Raw genomic sequence first — 18,548 nt, forward strand, 5'->3', positions numbered from 1 at the left:
TTCCTACTTGTAAATTGTCACAACAGCTGGAAATGGATCAGACCAAAGCCAGGAGCCCGGGGCTTCCTCCAAGTTTCCCACATGGGTGTAGAGCCCCAAGCATGTGGGCCATCTTCCATTGCTTTCCCAGGTGCATTAACAGGGAGCTAGATCAAAAAAGGAGCAGCTGTGTCTCAACCCAGAGTCCACCTAGAACGCTGGTGTTCCAGGCAGAGGCTTAGCTTGTTATGTCATAGTGCCAGTCTTTTTTTTCTTTTTTTAAAGATTTTTTTTTATTGCAAAGTCAGATACACAGAGAGGAGGAGAGAAAGAGAGGAAGATCTTCCATCTGACGATTCACTCCCCAAGGGAGCACAATGGCCAGTGCTGTGCTGATGTGGAGCCAGAAGCCAGGAACTTCCTCCAGGTCTCCCATAGGGTGCAGGGTCCCAAGGCTTTGGGCCATCCTCAACTGCTTTCCCAGGCCATAAGCAGGGAGCTGGATAGGAAGTAGATCTGCTGGGATTAGAACTGGCGCCCATTATGGGATCCCAGCGCATTCAAGGCGAGGACTTTAGCTACTAGGCCATGCCGCCAGGCCCATAGTGCCAGTCTTAACCCAGACTATTGCTGTGTAATCACCAGCTATTATACACATCACTCTATTCATAAAATATTATTGCTTTCTGCTTACAGTAGGAGGACTTAATTTTCAAAAAATGTAATACCAATATCAAACTTTAACAAAATGAATACAAACTAATATAACATTAAGCATTCAGTAAATCTTCATGTTCCTTCCATTATTTAATAAATACTGTAGTGTGTTCTGGTGTAACAAGTTAAGCCATCATCTTCAATGCCAGTATCCCATGCAAGTACCAGATCAAGCCCTGGCTGCTCCACTTCTGAGCCAGTCTCCTCTAACTTGCCTGCAAAGGCAGCAGCTGATGTCTCCAAGTGCCTGGGTCCTGCTACGCACATGGGAAAGCAGGATGGAGTTGCTGGCTCCTGGGTTCGGCACGGCCCAGCCCTGGTAGGTGCAGGCATTTGGGGAGCGAAGCAGCAGATGGGAGGTCTCTTCCCCTATCCTTCCTCTGGCCTGTCAGTCTACTTTTTCAAATAAATAAATATATTTTTTTAAAAGTCAAACTATTTTATTCACAGTTGGTCTGTTTGAATTAAGGCCACACATTATCTTCTGTTTCTTTTCTTCTCTCTTTTAAAAAATTATTTATTAATGGAAAGTGGAGCAGCCAGGACTCAGGCCATTGCCCATATGGCAAGCTGGTGTGGCAGGTGGCAACTTAGCTCTGTGCCACAATGCCAGTCATGTAAGCTCTTTCTTAATCTTACCTTTTTTTTTTTAAAAAAAAATAAAGATTTATTTATTTTTATTGGAAAGTCAGATTTACAGAGAGAAGTGGGCTGCAATGGCCAAAGCTGAACTGATCTGAAACCAGGAGCTTCTTCCGGGTCTCCCATGCAGGTGCAGGGTTGCAAGGCTTTGGGCCGTCCTCCACTGCTTTCCCAGGCCACAAGCAGGGAGCTGGATGGGAAGTGGAGTGGCCGGGACATGAACCAATCCTCATATGAGATCCGCATGCAAGGAAAGGACTTCAACTACTAGGCTACTGCACCATGCCCTCTTACACTTAGTTTTAAAGTGATATCTTGTGATGAAGCAAATTAATATTGTTTAATGTTTTCTTTTTATTTCAAATTCAAGTAAAATTACTTTTATCACATTATTTTCCTCTGTGATTACAAAGTTGAAGAAAATTTAGGAAAAAAAATAAAACTAAAATAAAAATCATCCATAAATTTCATTTCCCTATTTTTATGAGTATATGTAAAACCATACTTTTCTCTACATAGAATTGGAGTTAGAAGAGAAGCAGATAAGAAAACAGGTAGCTAGAGGACAGAATATATATATTTGATGAATAGAAAAAAATCTGGTTTTACATACATTCAAGTGATCAACAGAGTGACAAGATGTATGGATAACTTACATGCACATTTTTTATGGTTGGTAACAGTAGCCATTTATTCTTTCTCATTTCTTTTTTTTAAAAATTTTATTAATTTAGGGCCTGGCGCGGTGGCGCAAGTGGTTAAAGGTCCTCGCCTTGCACGCCCGGGATCCCATATGGGCGCCGGTTCTAATCCCGGCAGCCCCGCTTCCCTTCCAGCTCCCTGCCTGTGGCCTGGGAAAGCAGTCGAGGATGGCCCAAAGCTTTAGGAACCTGCACCCGCGCGGGAGACCCGGAAGAGGCTCCTGGCTTTGGATCGGCATAGTATCGGGCGTTGCGCTCACTTGGGGAGTGAATCATCGGACGGAAGATCTTCCTCTCTGTCTCTCCTCTCTGTATATCTGCCTTTCCAATGAAAAAATAATAAAAATAAATCTTTAAATTTTATTAATTTGTTTTAACTGAAAGGCAGAAAGTGAGAATGAAGACGATCTCCCATCTGCTAGTTCATTCTACAAATACCTGGAACAGCCAGGGACAGGCAAAGCAAAGTCAGGAGGCAGGAACTCAGTCATTATCCCCCATTGGATAGCAGGGTCCCAAGCACTGCAGCCATAGCCAGGTTCCTTCCGAGACACATTAGCGGGATGCTGGAACTAGAAGCCGAGCTAGAGCTCCAACCCAGGAACTGTGATATGGAATACGGGTGTCCCAAGTGGTGTCTTAACCACTATTCCAAAGGTCTGTCCCTACACGTGCAATTTCTAAAGTAAAATGTAATAAATAGATTTTAATTTACAGTTAATAAAAGAAAACAAAGTGAAATGGAAGGAATTACTGAATTTTAAGCATTTGTTAGTAGAGATATTCCCTAAAATATTCTTTTCTAAGGTTAAGAACAGAGATTATTACAAAGTTGGGGCCATTTTTTAAAGGTTTATTTTATTTTCATTGGAAAGTCATATACACAGAAAGAAGGCAAGACAGAGAGGAAGATCTTTCATCTGATGATTCACTCCCCAAATATTAGGAAAGATTTAAATGTCTGTTGATTCACTCCACAAGCTGCGCTGATCTGAAGTCAGGAGCCAGGAGCCAGGAACTTCTTCTGGGTCTCCCATGTGGGTACAGGGTCCCAAGGCTTTGGATAGTCCCCAACTGCTTTCCCAGGCCACAGGCAAGGAAGTGGGGCTGCATGGATTAGAACCAGTACCCATATGGGATCCCAGTGAGGACTTAGGCCGCTAGGCTACTGTGCTGGTCATTTTTTTAAGGAAATGTTTTCCTTTTAGACATTATCTAATTGACTTCTGGCTATGAAACATAAAAGTTGCAGATGGCTCTGGGATCAGTGGGTTAAGTCACCATTTGGAACACACACATCCCATAATAGAGACCCTATGATCGCCTCCCACCTCTGCTCTGGATCCAACTTACAATGATGGCTCATGAGGGTTCTTACGTCTCTGTAGGAGACAAAGATGTAGCCCCTGACACCTGGTCTCAGTTGGGCCCAGCCTTGGCTGTCACAGGAATTTGGAAGAGTGAAACAGCAGATGGAAGGTCTTTCTGTTTCTCCCAACCTGTCACTCTGCTTTTCAAACAAACTTACCCCTCCCAAACATTTTCTGTCATACTTCCAATTTTTAAATTATGATTTCAAGTTACGATATATATATTTTACTTTATAACCATAATTCACTATACTTCATCTTATCGGAATGTATGCTGAGACAGCTTGATGTGGGTTACATAGAATTCATTATACTATTTTTATACATTTATAAACATGCATATAAAAACACAAGAATTAGTCATAATTTTGAGAAAGCAAAAGTTTGACACTAAAATTTGCCTGACAATATCTCTAGAAAAGAAGACTTATTTACTTAATTATACTTCTATTGCTTTTCTTCTGTATGAACAGCATGTACTATATTTTTATGTTTTCCTCCCAAAACATACAAGGGAAACTAAGTGTGAATTTTCAGTTTTACAGGCACTGGGATTCCCCCCCTCCCCTCCCGGGCTCCTCCCTCTTGGGTTACCACTTCCACGGGATGGCATAAAACTAGGACAGCAGCTGGGGTGGAAAGGGGTGTGGGACAGACTGGACTACTGCTACACATACTGGCAAACCAGGGTAGGGGGCGGGCCTGGTGGGGGTTATTGCGGGTCACTCCGACTAGGCTGTAGCTCCCACTTGTTTATGTGAGGGCCAAGTATGTGCTGGGCAGAACCAGGCTGGACTGCAACACCCATTGGTTCCAGTGGAAGTCAGGACTGAAAACAGAACCAACCCAGCAATTGCAACCACCAGCTGATGGGGTGATGAACTGTGCCAGGCCCTGTACTTGCTAGCACATACAAGAATCTGGTTTGAGAACACCTCAGACAAAGTTTCTTTGGAGATCTCCCCATCAAAATGCTGGACTCAGAACCCTAACCAAGAAAAGAGAGAAGACAGAACAGGTCAACCAACCATCTCAGCTATATCTTGGCAGCGAAATACGGGTTAAACAGAGACTCTATGTCAACCAGTGGATTCTTCAAAGACCTCACAGTGCTTGGAGTGGCAAGATTGGCAATGATTCATAACTGTTGAAATATGAAAACCACTGGAGCAAGAACCTCAGAGCATACCCTACATGTGGGACCTGGGGAGGGTGGGAAATTGGGTGGGCCTTTTCCCTTAATACCCACCTTTAAACATGAAGGAAACAATATGGAAAAAATAAGTCTTACCCACTTTCCTGTAGCCCTTGAACCTTTTTACCCTAATTAACTATGTAAAGATTGTCAATAAAAATTAAAAAAAAAGAAAGAAAATAAGTGTGAATTTCTACAATTTCACGGCCTGCACCATTTTTTTAGATTATCTTTACAAATGAAGTGAATATGTTAACAGCAATACTTCTAACAGCAAAGAGTAACAGTATTGGGAAAGATTTTTATCAGTGCAGCTAGATGCCCACCCAGAACTAGCGGAAGTACTTCAATATTCTCCTTGGCTACCCCTAAGCACCACCCAAAGCAGAGGCTCTGAGACAAGAGCACACTTTTCTCACTGTTCTACTGAGGAATTCCAGATTAAAGTTGCAACAAAATCAAAGAAATTTGGTCTTATGGGGAGACATCTAAATTTCTCACTCAGTATCACAACAAAAGAGTCTATAACATAACTCTGAACTTTTATTATTCCACTCCCTGCAAACCCACAAAAGCTGGAACTGTGCAGGCAGAAGTTAAGAGCTGGGACTTAATCCAGGTCACCCATCTGGGGAGTAGGGCCCCAACTATTTCAGCCATCACCACCAGCCTGTCAGGTTTTTGTGCAGCAGGAGAAAGCTTGAATGAGAAGGCAGAGCTGAGACTAGAATTTAGGTACTGCAATGTGGCACATGGGGAATCCTAACCAGTAGCTCAAACGTCAGCCCTATTAAACTTAATTTTAAGCAGCCACAAGTTTTATCACAAAAGCTAAACTACTGGTGCTATTGGTGTAGTATGGTCGGTTAAAAGCCATTCCTTTCAACGTCAGCATCTCAGACTGGCATGCTGATTTTGAGTCCTGGCTACTTTACTTTGAATCCAGCTCTCTCTTGATGTGCTTGGAAGACAGTGGGGGAATGGCCCAACTACTGGGGCCCCTGATACACCATGTGGGAGAACAGAATGGCATTCTTACCTTCAGCATGGCCCAGATCAAGCTGCTGTGGCCGGCTGGGGCGTAAACCAGTAAACAGAAGCTCTCTCCTTTTTCGGTCTCTCGCTGTCTCTTTGTTTCTCTTTGAAACAAATTAGTTATTTTCTTTTAAAGTTAACTATCTAAAATTTAAAAAGCTGGCTAGAAATATTCAGGCAGACTGATGGATATTTTCATTTAATCTATTTCTGATGAAGTTTAGAGGTAGAAGACACCTCAAATTAATTAGCAAAATCCAGAAGTGGTGGGATTCAAAAAGTTGTTTATTAAATAGTTTAGCTAAGAGGTAACAAAGTTAAAAAAAAAAAAAAAACCAAGAATGGAAACGGAAAGGAAAGGAGAGAACCAAAGCAAAGAGAATAAAAATCCAGATCTGGATGTCATCAGTACCCAACCCTGGGAGGCAAACAAAAACAAAACAAACTTTCTCTTCTTTTTCCTTTTCATTAATTCATCAAAAATTTCTATGAGCCACACAGAACTAATCCAGTTATCAAAGTTGGTTTTCAATCTCAGATACATCCGTAAGGAATTTAAAGTTGCTCTGCAGAACAGTACATCATCGAGTAAGAAAACAGCGAAAGATGTGGGAGATCTGGAAGAAGCTCCCAGCTTCAGATGAGCTCAGCTCTGGCCATTGCAGCTGTTTGGGGAGTGAATCAGCACATGGGCAATCTTTATCTCTGTTTCTTTTCCTCTCTACAAAACCTGCCTTCCAAAAAAAATATATATATATATTTAAAAAGTATAAATATGCACATGTTTTACATATATGTATTTGTGTGTATAAATGGTGAATGATGTTATTTTCAATTTTTTCATACTATGTATGAAGAAATCTGTAAGTCAAAAATTACTTAAGAAGACTAGGTTGGGAAGTCTTCCAGGAAACATTTTCCAACATTGTTCTATTCTGATGAAGAAAGGCTACTGGTTGCTTTGTAAGAGTTGAGGCAAGTGATCATTTCAAAGTCTGATAAATGAGAAAAAACTACTTTGAAAACTTCCCTCTATCCGGTAGGTTTTTAAAGAACAAAATTGAACATTTATGCCCAACATACAATTAAAAGTAACCATGTGTTGGTTACTCAATGGCACGTTTTTTCATGGTGCTATAATTTTGTCGTTGTTGCTGTTGTTCTAATTCATATCGGTTGTTGACCTTATTCCATGACTTCTCATTTATGGGAATGTATAGTGATGGAGTAATAGAGACTGCCACATCCAGATGTTGGGATACAGTGCAATATGCATCCTTGCTTCAAAATCAAAGAAGGACTCCCAGTGAAACTGCTGGAAATGTGTAGACAATGGGATGCTGGACTGTCTGACACTGTCTGTACCAGCAATGTCGGGGCACGCTTAAATAACAGGCTGATGGAATTACGACTCCTTATGAAGGACTATACTATTGTAGCAACATGGGGAAAATCTGTCAGGGGTGGCAATTCAGGAGGGAATCCCAGTCTACACAAAATTGTACCATAAAATTCAAAAATTCAAAATAAAAATTTAACAAAAAAAAGAACAAAATTGAACATTTATGCCCAACATGCAACTAAGATTTCTTTGCTCACAAGAACATTACCATATAATCGAGTGTCAACGCTAACAGTTTAAACAACAAAAATATAGTAATAATGGTTAGTACTTATTGAATCAAAGTGCCTGGGTTCAAGTTCTACCTCTGTTTCCAATTTCAGCTTCCTGCTAATGTACACCCTGGGAAAGAACAGATGATGGTTCAAATATTCCGATCCCTGTTTCCTATACACACAGAGGACTCAAACTGAGTTCCAGGTTCCTGGCTTGGCAGACGTTTGGGGAATCAACCAATGGATGAAAAATCCCTTTTTATCTCCCTCTGTCTTTTGAACAAAAATTTTTTTTTCTTTAAAAAAGGATAAAGAAAAAGTTATGGAAGCTAAGGATAAGTCATATAGTTGGTAAATGGTAGACATGAATCTTGATTGTAAATATATGATTCCCAAGCCTTATTTACTAAAAAATATTAGGAAATAAAAGGTGATAAATAACTAAATATACTGAATGGTATGACAAATGAAAAGAAATTCAGAGAATGGATATTTTAGTATTGATTTTGTGAAGGGTTTAAAAGGGAATGCATAATTTCAATTAAGAATATGGGGCCAGGTGTTGCAGAGTAAGCCACCACCTACAACACTTGTATTTCATACAGTTTGAGTCCTAGTTGTTCTACTTCTGATGTAGCTCCTGCTAATGCACTTGAAAAAGCAGAAGTTGACCCAAGAGGTTAGGATTCTGCACTCATGTGGGAGACCTGGACAAAGCTCATGGCTCCTGGTTTTGGCCCAGTCCAGTCCTGGCTGCTGTGGCTATTTAGGGAATGAGTCAGTGGATGAAAGACCTTTTTCTGACTCTCTCTGTATCTCTGCCTTTCAAATAAATATTTTTTTAAAAGACTTTTTAAACTATAGGAGAGGTAATATTGCCAAATACATTTTTTAAAGGGGCCTAGCATTTTTATATAGTAGGTGAAGCTGCTGCCTACAACTATGGCATCTCATATGAGCCCCTGGCTTGAGGTCCGGATGCTCCACTTCTGATTCAGCTCTTTATGGGATGTTAGCACCGCAGAAAGTGGCTCTACCTGATACACCACAACTCAAGTCCATAGGTCCCTGCACCCCCATGGGAGACCCAGAGGAGACTCCTAGTTTTTTTTTTTTTTTTTTTTTTTAATTGGAAAGGCGGATAGACAGAGAGGAAGATCTTCCGTCCAATGATTCACTCCCCAGGTGGCCACAACGGCTGGAGCTGAGCCAATCCGAAGTCAGGAGTCTCTTCCGGGTCTCCCGACTGTTTTCCCAGGCCACAAACAGGGAGCTGGAAGGGAAGCGGGGCTGCCGGGACCAGAAACGGCGCCCATATGGGATCCCGGGCGTGCAAGGCGAGGACCTTAACTACTGAGCCATCGCGCCAGGCCCGAGACTCCTAGTTTTGTATTGGCTCAGTTCCAGCCATCGTAGGCACTGGAGGAGTAAACCAGCTGATGGAAGACCACACTCTTTCTTACCTTTCTTTCTCTATACATCCTGTCTTTAAAATAAAAATAAAATCTTAAAAAAATGAGACTGTGGTAAGTCTACTGAGCAATGAGAGATAAGGGTAGATAGATATGATGGAGCTAGAAAGAAGAGAAACATTTACTTATGTTCAAAGAACTTGCATAAAAGGACTTGAAAGATATTAATAATAACTTACTTAATGTAGTAAGGGTTATGACACTGCTTGGACAATCTACAATAGCAAAGACATGGAAACAACCCAGATGCCCATTGAAAGAGGAATGGATAAAGAAGCTGTGGTACATGTACTCTAAGGAATACCATTCAGTCACTAAAAAAAAACGAAATTCTACCATTTGCAACAAAATGGTTCCTACTAGAGACCATTATGCTCAGTGAAACAAGCCAATTCCAAAGGACATATAGCATATGTTCTCTCTGATACAAGGCAATCTTCATGCAAAATACATATATAGATATATAGGTAAACATCCATGTATATAGTCATCTAGAAGAACTGTATAATAGAGACCATCACATCGAGATGTGAAGATACAATGCAGTATGTATCTCTACTTCCAAATAAAAGATGGGGCCCGGTGGCGTGATCTAGTGGCTAAAGTCCTCGCCTTGAACGCACCGGGATCCCAGATGGACGCCGGTTCTAACCCAGTGACTCCACTTCCCATCCAGCTCCCTGCTTGTGGCCTGGGAAAGCAGTGGAGGACAGCCCAAAGCTTTGGGACTCTGCACCCGTGTGGGAGACCTGGAAGAAGTTCCTGGCTCCCGGCGTCGGATTGGCACAGCACCGGCCGTTGCGGCTCACTTGGGGAGTGAATCACTGGACGGAAGATCTTCCTCTCTGTCTCTCCTCCTCTCTGTATATTTGACTTTGTAATAAAAAATAAATAAATCTTTAAAAAACAAAAAAAACAAAACCAAATAAAAGATGGACTCCCAGTGAAACTGTTAAATATATCTTGACAATAGAATGCTGGATTCTTTGCCATATCCATGCCTACAATGTCAGGATACACTTAAATAGCAGAACGATGGACTGATGACTGTTTTTTAAAAAATTTATCATACAATTTTGTATAGTCTGGGAACCCCCTCCCTCCAATTTCCACCCCCGATTGATTTTTCCCATGTCACAACTCTTCATAAGGAGTTACAATTCCATCAGTCTGCTATTTAAGTGTTCCCCAATATTGCTGGTACAGACAATGTCAGACAGTCCATCCTTACGATTGTTTTTGAAGGACTATACTATTGTAATGATAAAGGGCAAATCAGTGGGGGAGGGATTTTGGAGAGGGGAAATCCCAGAGCTTATGAAACTATCACTTAATGAAACTATCACTAAATAAATAAATAAATAATGTTTTTAAAGACCCTGCTTGGAATGCCTGAATTTGCGAATCAAATTCAATTCACAGATCCTCCGCCAGCTATCAGGCACACTGGGAGGCAGCAGATGATGGCTTGCCTTGCTTTAAGCGAAAGGGAGGGATGGTGGAAGGGTTAAGTGAATGGGAGACATGATGGAAGGGAGGGAGGGAGGGAGGGAAAGAGAGAGGGAGAGAGAGAGTTTATTGTTGCCCAAAACAAAATTGTGATCTATGAAACTTATTCCAGATCCAGAAACAGAAAATATGCAAAAATTAATTTCTAATCTTTAACACCCCCTACCTTCCCCTTTCCTCCTTATAAAAGTAATCACTATCCTAATGACCACAGTAACCCCTTCTTTGCTCTTTATAGTTTTACCATCACAAAATGTATATTTGTTTCTGCCTCACTTTATTAAATATTATGTGAGAATACATAGTTTGTATAGCAGCATATTCTCTTCTACGCAGGAAACATATTTATGTTCATTTAAATATATGGGCAATTCTTTTCATGTCCCTGTTGTTGATGGGTCTTTGGCTTACAAGTAAAAAGAATGTATCCTGGGGCAGCATCGTGGTGTAGTAGCTAAAGCCACGACCTGTGATGCCAGTACCCTCTATGGTTACCGGTTCCTGTTGTGGCTTCTCCATTTCCCATCCAGCTCTCTGCTAATGGCCTGGGAAAAGCAGTGGAAGGTGGTCCAAGTGTTTGGGGTCCTTCCTCCACATGGGAGACATGGTAGAAGCTCCCAGCTCCTGTCTTCGGACTGGCTCAGCTTTGGCTGTTGCAGCCATTCATTAAGTGAACCAGTGGATGGAAGATCTTTGTTTATCTCTCCCCTTGTAGCTCTGACTTTAAAATAAACAAATCTTTTAAAAAGAAATCTGCTGTCTCCTTAGTTACAATGCAAGTTTTTTGAGGGCAACAACTGTATATACTATTTTATATTTAAATTTTTTAAAGATTTATTTATTTTTCTTGGAAAGGAAGATATACAGAGAGGAGGAGAGACAGAGAGGAAGATCTTCCGTCCGATGATTCACTCTCCAAGCAGCTGCAATGGCCGGAGCTGAGCCAATTTGAAGCCAGGAGCCAGGAGCCTCTTTCAGGTCTCTCAAGTGGATGCAGGGTCCTAATGCCTTGGGCTGTCCTCCACTGCCTGGGAAGGCCACAAGCAGGGAGCTGGATAGGAAGCAAGGCTGCCGAGATTAGAACTGGTGCCCATATGGGATCCTGATGCATTCAGAGCGAGAACTTAAGCTGCTGAGCTACTGCACTGGACCCTATATTTAAATTTTTGATGTAATAAACACAAAATGGGTGTTCCCAATGGTACTAAATATTGATTACAAAAATATGCAAAAGTTTGATAGAGGAAAAGAGAAAGATTTGAAAATCAGTTTGGTATTTTTTAGATATGGTTATGTAACTAACATTTTGTAACTACTACTACTACTAAAATAAACCAGAAGGCTACATGTGTCATTTATTTACATCTAAGGATTTATCATTTCATTCCTTCTGAGGCAAACAAAAGCTAAAAATCTGTCAACTATCTTCTAAAATAAAACAACTTTTACCTTCCCATTCTATATTACATATCATCAATATGCTGAGTATTACTCATTATGGCCATAGACCTTAGGTTCTTTTACTTCCTAAAAACTGTATTAATTATTAACTATTATAAATTTATAAATACACAAAGGCAAGTCAAAAGGTAATTTCTCTACAGCAAAGAAGCAATATTTCTAGTGTCTGGTTCAGGTCCTTGGGACATTAATCAAAATTAGCTATTCAAAACTAAAATCAAGTAGCTTTCAGTCCTACTATAGTGTCCCACTGTCAGGGAATGTTCCCCAAGCATTGTGTAAGCATCTCAAAACAGGTTTTATACCATCTAATCTATGGTGGTATGCTGACATTCTCCTGCAGAGTTGGTTTGCTTTTCATTTACTTGCCTTTTATAAAACTGAAGCCTTATCAATTTTCAAAGAGGAAAATATACTTCTGGGTAAGATTTCCTAACAGAAGGGTACTGTAAGAAGTTCAAAGGAAAATGAAATTAAATGTTTTGGTAAAAAAATTATGAAATCTACAATTCTTTCACAAAGTGCATTTTCATGAACTTTTTGGAAACTCCTCATATGCATGAATGAAAATAGTCTATTACACTATCTTGGTCAAGTTCATAAGGAAATGTCTCCAAAATTAATTTTAATAATGCACAAACTGCAACAGTCCCTTTAAGTTTTATTCAGGTTAGCAATCTGACATGATAAAAAAATTAAAAAGGGAAAATATTTAATGAAAATGCAAATCTGAGGAATCAATGTAGAAAAAAAATATATTACTAGAGTTTTGTAGACAATTCATTTCTAGCTAAGGACAATAATGGAAACCAAATCTGGTTTTTTTTTTTATATAAGCTAACTTTTTATAAGTTTTCCCTACTGAAGTTAATAATAAGTATACATCTATTTATTAAAGAATTTCTTAGAAAGGAAAATTAAAATATTACATCCACATGTTTAAAATATTATATCTCTATGTCTTCTTTACTTCATGTGAAAAAAACACAGACAGGAAAATAGAGTAGAAAGTTAAATAACAAATAAGGGATGATAACTATTAATAGAAAAACCAGAAGATATTTGGTTATGTGACAGGACGTACCTCCTCAAGACCAATTCTACTATAAACCAAATGTTCAAGGAATACAGGTAAAATTAAGGGGGAAAATGTTAAGCTGGAGCTATTTAACCATTCTTATTTCTAAAATTGCCATTTACTTTTTTAAAGATCTTTGAGAATTAAAAAAATTGTTTGTTTTATTACAAAAATCTATCCATCATTTATTTCTGTAAGACAGCTAGTCACACTTGTTACTTGTCTTTTTATTTAAGACTTTTTCTCTCCAAAGCTCAAAACAACTTCAACTTGTGGGCCCTGTTTCTTTTTTAAGCAAGCAGTTATTATTTCACCATCAAACCGACTTGGGAGGCTACAAGCACTAAAATGACACAGTATATTATTCTCATCTGTATCTCCTAAAATCCTGGAGTAATTTTTGAATTAAATTGCACTTCAGAAATGAGCATTTGGTGAAGTGCAATCCCCTATCAGAGTCCCTTGATTTGAGCCTTGACTCCATTTTTCAATTCCAACTTCCTGCCTTTTGTGTACTCTTTGTATGGCAGCAAGTGATGGCTCAATAACTGCGGTTCTGGCACTTACATGTGAGAGATCCAGAATGAATTCTGGGCTCTGGCTTTGGTCTGGGGCTGGCTGTTGCAGGCATTTGGGCAGCGAACCACTAGATAGGAACTCTCTGTTTTTCTAACCCTTTCCTTACCCTTCAAATAAACAAATAAAAATCTAATTATACTTCATATCATTCTACCTCAGGACTTTAATTTCAAAATACCACCCTCCCTCCCAAACTCTTCTCCCAGATGATTGTACACAATAAGGCCAACTTAGCATTAACAAAAATATTTCTTCAGGGTACTTCATAAAATGTACTAATATCTGAATCTTCGAGATAGCCCAGCAAACTTAGTAGCATTACCTCTTTATCTTTTAGCCCCAGGAGCAGTACTTCTTCCATCAGGGTGAGGCGTATATCCTTAGAATCCCCAGGGTCTTCTACATCTGGTTTCCTTTCTGGATAAAAGTCTTCCTCACTTTCTACCTTCTTTTCAAAGTTCTTGCTTACTTCAGCGCGACGAGTCCGGTGAGTTAAAGTGGTCATTCTCACCTGTTTCCTAGAGGGAGTGGTGAAAAGTTAAATCTGTATGTGTGCTTGTGTAATGACTAATGACTCGTATTACACATTCAATTTGGAGATCACCTGTCTAAAGCACAACATTCAGAAAATCATGCACCGCGATTCCACGGTCAGCAAACCCGGTGCCCCCAGTCGCGACTGGCTAGCCTGTAGACTTTGCATAACAGTTGATAACAAACACAACCAGAAAGCCAATATTAAACTATAACAAATTCTTCCTCAATTACAAAAGCAAAACACCAATGCCTTTTTATACCAGGGGCCATAGTTTAAGAAATTTTGTTAAAAGAAACTGCATTAAATCATCTGCGATAAAGCTTAAAGTTATCAGCTTTTATACACATCTAGATGCTAATTTTTAAGAATGACATACAACAAAAATTTTCAAGCTGCAACTGCATATGGAAAATCTTTTCTTTTTAAACAAAGAACAATATTTAAGAGCCTCTATAATTGGAACCAGTTCTACCGCCTGGCAGTATTTCCTTTTTCTCCCTGTAAATACTGTCATCCAACCTCTCTCAAATACCTATGCCCTGCGCTGTTCCTGCCTCTGCCCCTTGGTCCTTCCTGTAGCTTTCTCCCTTTTCTCTTCCTCTCCATTCTACCTGTTTTTCCAGGGCCCCTGAAGACCTTTTGTGAGCCTTTAAGTGAATCTTCTCTCCTATGTTCATGGGCCAGAATTAAACTCGCCCTCACCTGTACTTTCACAGAACTTCATCTATACGTGCTTCCTTTAAGTATTTACTAGAGTCCTTTTGGTATGGCTCTCTCTCAACTGTAAACTTCTTGAGGGGAGGCACACTGTCTTCTTGGGTTTTTATGTTCTCCATAGCCAATTAGCATCTTAATCATTATAACTGCTCAATAAATATATACTGGTTAAAATGAGTGACAAATGCACTGAACATTGAAACTAGAAATACAAATGAAGCGACTTACAGAACATAATCTGCAAAAGGGTATATTTAAAATCACTTTTGGTGGGAGGCAAGAAAAGAAGGAAGAAAGAAGAGAACCATGAAATGAATGCTTCAGGGCACTAAGTTTATCTGGCACCGTGAATGGGGACTGCTTCCTAACCCAATCCAAGAAACTTTAAACCTTCTGGGAAAACAATAGAGGGGCATCTCCTTTGAGGAACTCACTGGACATTTAGCAGTTAAAAATCTAATTTAAAAGGGCACAAAACACACGAAAATCTCCCTCTCCCCATAAAACTGAAATAAAAAGGAGTTTTTTGTTGGGAAATGTAATTTTGCCATTGCTTACCTGATAGGAATCCTGGGTTATGCTGCACGAGGGCGGTCGTTCGCGCTCTTTTTAGGAGGGCACCTGTTCCCTCTCCCCCACCCCTGTCTTAGGAGGTGAACAACTTCTTAGCCACGGAGAGAACACAAACTTCCTGATCCTTCGATGCGAAGAAGGAATAACACATCAGCTTCCTAAGAATCACTAGGCAACCTACCTTGGTGTTTCTTCATTGGACCAATCAGAAACCCCCTCGGTTGAGTCCAGCCAATCACAGCTTGCAAGGGGAGGCTCTCCCTCTCGGCTATTGTGTTGCGATCCAGACAAACACAACCGAAAGGAGGCAGGTTTGGGTTCAACCTGACAGCTGGTCAATCCAATGGAGAAACCTTGGTGGAAGAGAGGAAGGAGGGCCGCGCTCTCCACCCCCTCAAAACGGCCAATCAAAGCAGCCAGTGAGCTAACGAGGACTGCTAATCTAGTGGAGTTTCTGCTGGTCAATTTCAACGTAGCAGGTGTTACTGTGCCACTCTTTTACTGAGACAATGAGTTGGTAAGTGCTGGGATCCAGGCAATAAGTAAGAATAAATAAACATTTTAAAATTAGTGTTTTGACAGTAATCTTATGCCCAACCTGAGTTCCAGAAAAACCTGATCTGGCTGGAACTATCTGGTTTACACAAAGGACAGGTGCATGTCTTTCGTATATTTATCAACATTCCCTATAATCTCTTGTTACTGACAAGTCTATGCATAATGTATGTTTTGAGGAAATGGCTGCTGAAAAACAGCACGAGATAAACACCAAGTTTTAAGTTTTCCTTCTTGAAGACAAAGGAAAGCAGCAAGACTGCAGTTAGCTCCTATGTTTCTCATTAAAAGCACAATATCTTTCACAATATCTTTCATGAGTTCCAGGAAGTGTGCTTAGCTACTGTAAAATACTATCTATCAAAATGAAAATAAATAAAAATTAGAAGCCAGCAAAGAAGTCACATATTAAACACTTTATTCTGTTACAAATGCTAGGCCTTCAAAATCAATCATATTTTTGATCTGTAGTAAAAAAAAACTGTAAGAACAAGCAAAAAAATAAGGCACCCATTTTCACCTATACATCATATTATTATATCAAAGAATTGAAGAACATTTCTATAACAAAATGACAAACACAACCAGTTAAATTGTATAGTTTAAACATATGTAAGATGTGAGCCTCTACAATATTTTAATACAAAAACATTATTTACTTCAAAAATGAATTGAGGATCTTAAAAATTAATACATATTTAAATGAAGTGACCACAAATGGAAGATAGATCAATATTGAGTAGATAATGAGTGAAATCAATTATGACAGCTGTATTTTTGGTTGTATACAAAATTCTCTTCAACTCAGCTGACACAAAATTAAGGATTACAATATGATAGTTAAAAACTTCATGTTAGAACTGCTTAAAACTATGCACACATTTTCAGAGGGAGGGAAAATACACCTTAACATGGTAATACAGTGTCCTTCAGTTTAAATGTTGAGAAACTTTCCAAATGCATAGAAGAAATAATTACTAATGTTCCTTTGGTTCACTAAACTTTCTCCTTTTTGGGACTGACTCTTGGCTAGAAGAGTCAAAGTGATGGAGTACCTGTCAAAAGAAAATAACTACTGAGAACGGGATACATGCATTCTTTAAATATAGGATAAAATAATTTATTACTTCTAATGGCTGCTCAAGGTGTACATCCACATGCACAATTTCAAAGTTAAGGTCTGCATTTAGAGCTCTTGTGGGGTTGGAAGTAGGATAGATTTTTACATTATATCCTCGAAATACTCAAATAAGGGGAAGAGATTGTGAATTGAATTACATATAGAAACATATCTTCCCCTGATACTATGGAAGCATAAATCTTCTATTTTTTCTACACAGTGGAAGTGAAAAAAAATGGTGGAAGTAATTTTTTAAAAAAGATTTACTTAGTTTGATTTCAGAGACAGAGTTACAGAGACAGGAGAGAGGAAGAGAGAGAGAGAGAAAGAATTTTCCATCTGCTCATCTGCTGGCTCAAATGGCACTACGGCCAGGGCTTGGGAGCCAGGAGCTTCTTGCAGGTTGCAGGTCCCGCAGGAGGGACCTGGACCATCAACTGCTGCTTTCCCACACACATTAGCAGGGAGCTGGGTTGGAAGTGCAGCAGCCAGGACTCAACCTGGAAAAGCGCCTATATGGACTGCTGACATCTCAGGCAGATTCAGCCTGTACATCATGGTGCCAAGCTCCTAACTTACGTCTCAATTTTTATAATCCTGGTACTTAGCAGTGCCTGACAACAGACATCAAATGCACATTTCATAATAAATAAAAGGATGATGATTCAGGGACTTCCTAAAAAGATTTCTGAGTTACTAAACTTTAGTTTGTTGGAGAAAATTAAACTCGTTGAAAATAACAAATAATGATTTTATAGAAAAAAATCAAGACTTAATACAATGGGAAAATTGAAGAATGTAACGTAGCAATGTAACATCAGATAATTCTATTTGCTTCTTAAATTCTATAAATATACAGCAATATTAACCAAATATATTTTTGAGATTGTCATCTTAATATCTGATTTTTAACAAAATAATCTTAAGTTTTCAGTTGTCTAATTTCAACCTACTACTAATAAAAATTTTAATTGGAAAAATATGAGTAATTATCTCAAAAAATGTCAAATACATCATCTGTTTTAGTAAAACAAGGTTACAAATATAAAATAACTATAGGTCTTAGGTCAGCAGGAAATGCAATTTTTAGAAAACACATGTATTTGCAAATTTATTTTTACTTTACTTGTGGCCTATTGACAGCTTAGATAAGATTTCAGGCCCAATTTCAGTTGAATATAAAAAATGGGCTGAACATTCTCATTCTACCAATTTTTTTAAACTTTGGTTTCTATTTTATGAATTTATCTAATTATTATCATTTGTGAAACAAGACAGAAGATAAACAGAAAAAATTAATATATTGCATCTTCAAAATCACTTCATTTTTTTAATTTTTGGGAATTTTATTTATGTATATATATGTATATATACACACACACACACATATATATATGAACAACAATATATATATGAACAACAGAGAGGGAAGAAGATGAGGGAGAGAAAGGAAAAGATTATCTGCAAACCTCTGGGTCATTTCCCAAATGACTCAAATCACAGGGGCTGGGGTTAGTCAGAGCTGGGAGCCTAGAACTCAAAATGAATGGCTCCCACGTGGGTAACAGGGGCCCGAGTGTTGGAGCTGAAAGTCAGGATCAGTAAGTAGCAGAACAGGCCGCACAACTTAACTGCTGCCCCGAACACCTGCCCAGCCTGTTGTTTCGGAAGGAAATAATTTAAGATTTGA

General features: G+C 39.2%; 2 protein-coding genes across 3 annotated transcripts in view; both read right to left on the minus strand.

Moving 5' to 3' along the window:
- Positions 1 to 15,343, minus strand: part of GOLPH3L (golgi phosphoprotein 3 like) — a 39,424-nt gene extending 24,081 nt beyond the window's left edge. For both annotated transcript variants that reach the window (XM_040998829.1, XM_040998828.1), the window contains exons 1-2: positions 15,169 to 15,343; positions 13,678 to 13,873 (exon numbers count right to left, since the gene is read on the minus strand). In XM_040998829.1, coding sequence (XP_040854763.1) covers positions 13,678 to 13,860 — 183 coding nt within the window. In that variant the 5' untranslated portion in view covers positions 13,861 to 13,873; positions 15,169 to 15,343. The remainder of the gene's footprint in view (positions 1 to 13,677; positions 13,874 to 15,168) is intronic.
- Positions 15,344 to 16,101: 758 nt separating this feature from the next.
- The window catches only part of HORMAD1 (HORMA domain containing 1), a 30,640-nt gene continuing 28,193 nt past the window's right edge, over positions 16,102 to 18,548 (minus strand). The window contains exon 14 of the mRNA XM_040999062.1: positions 16,102 to 16,793. Coding sequence (XP_040854996.1) covers positions 16,716 to 16,793 — 78 coding nt within the window. The 3' untranslated portion in view covers positions 16,102 to 16,715. The remainder of the gene's footprint in view (positions 16,794 to 18,548) is intronic.

This window comes from Ochotona curzoniae, unplaced genomic scaffold (genome assembly GCF_017591425.1).
Source record: "Ochotona curzoniae isolate NIBS_2020 unplaced genomic scaffold, NIBS_Ocur_1.0 scaffold_1037, whole genome shotgun sequence".
In the NCBI taxonomy this organism is placed as follows: domain Eukaryota; kingdom Metazoa; phylum Chordata; class Mammalia; order Lagomorpha; family Ochotonidae; genus Ochotona; species Ochotona curzoniae.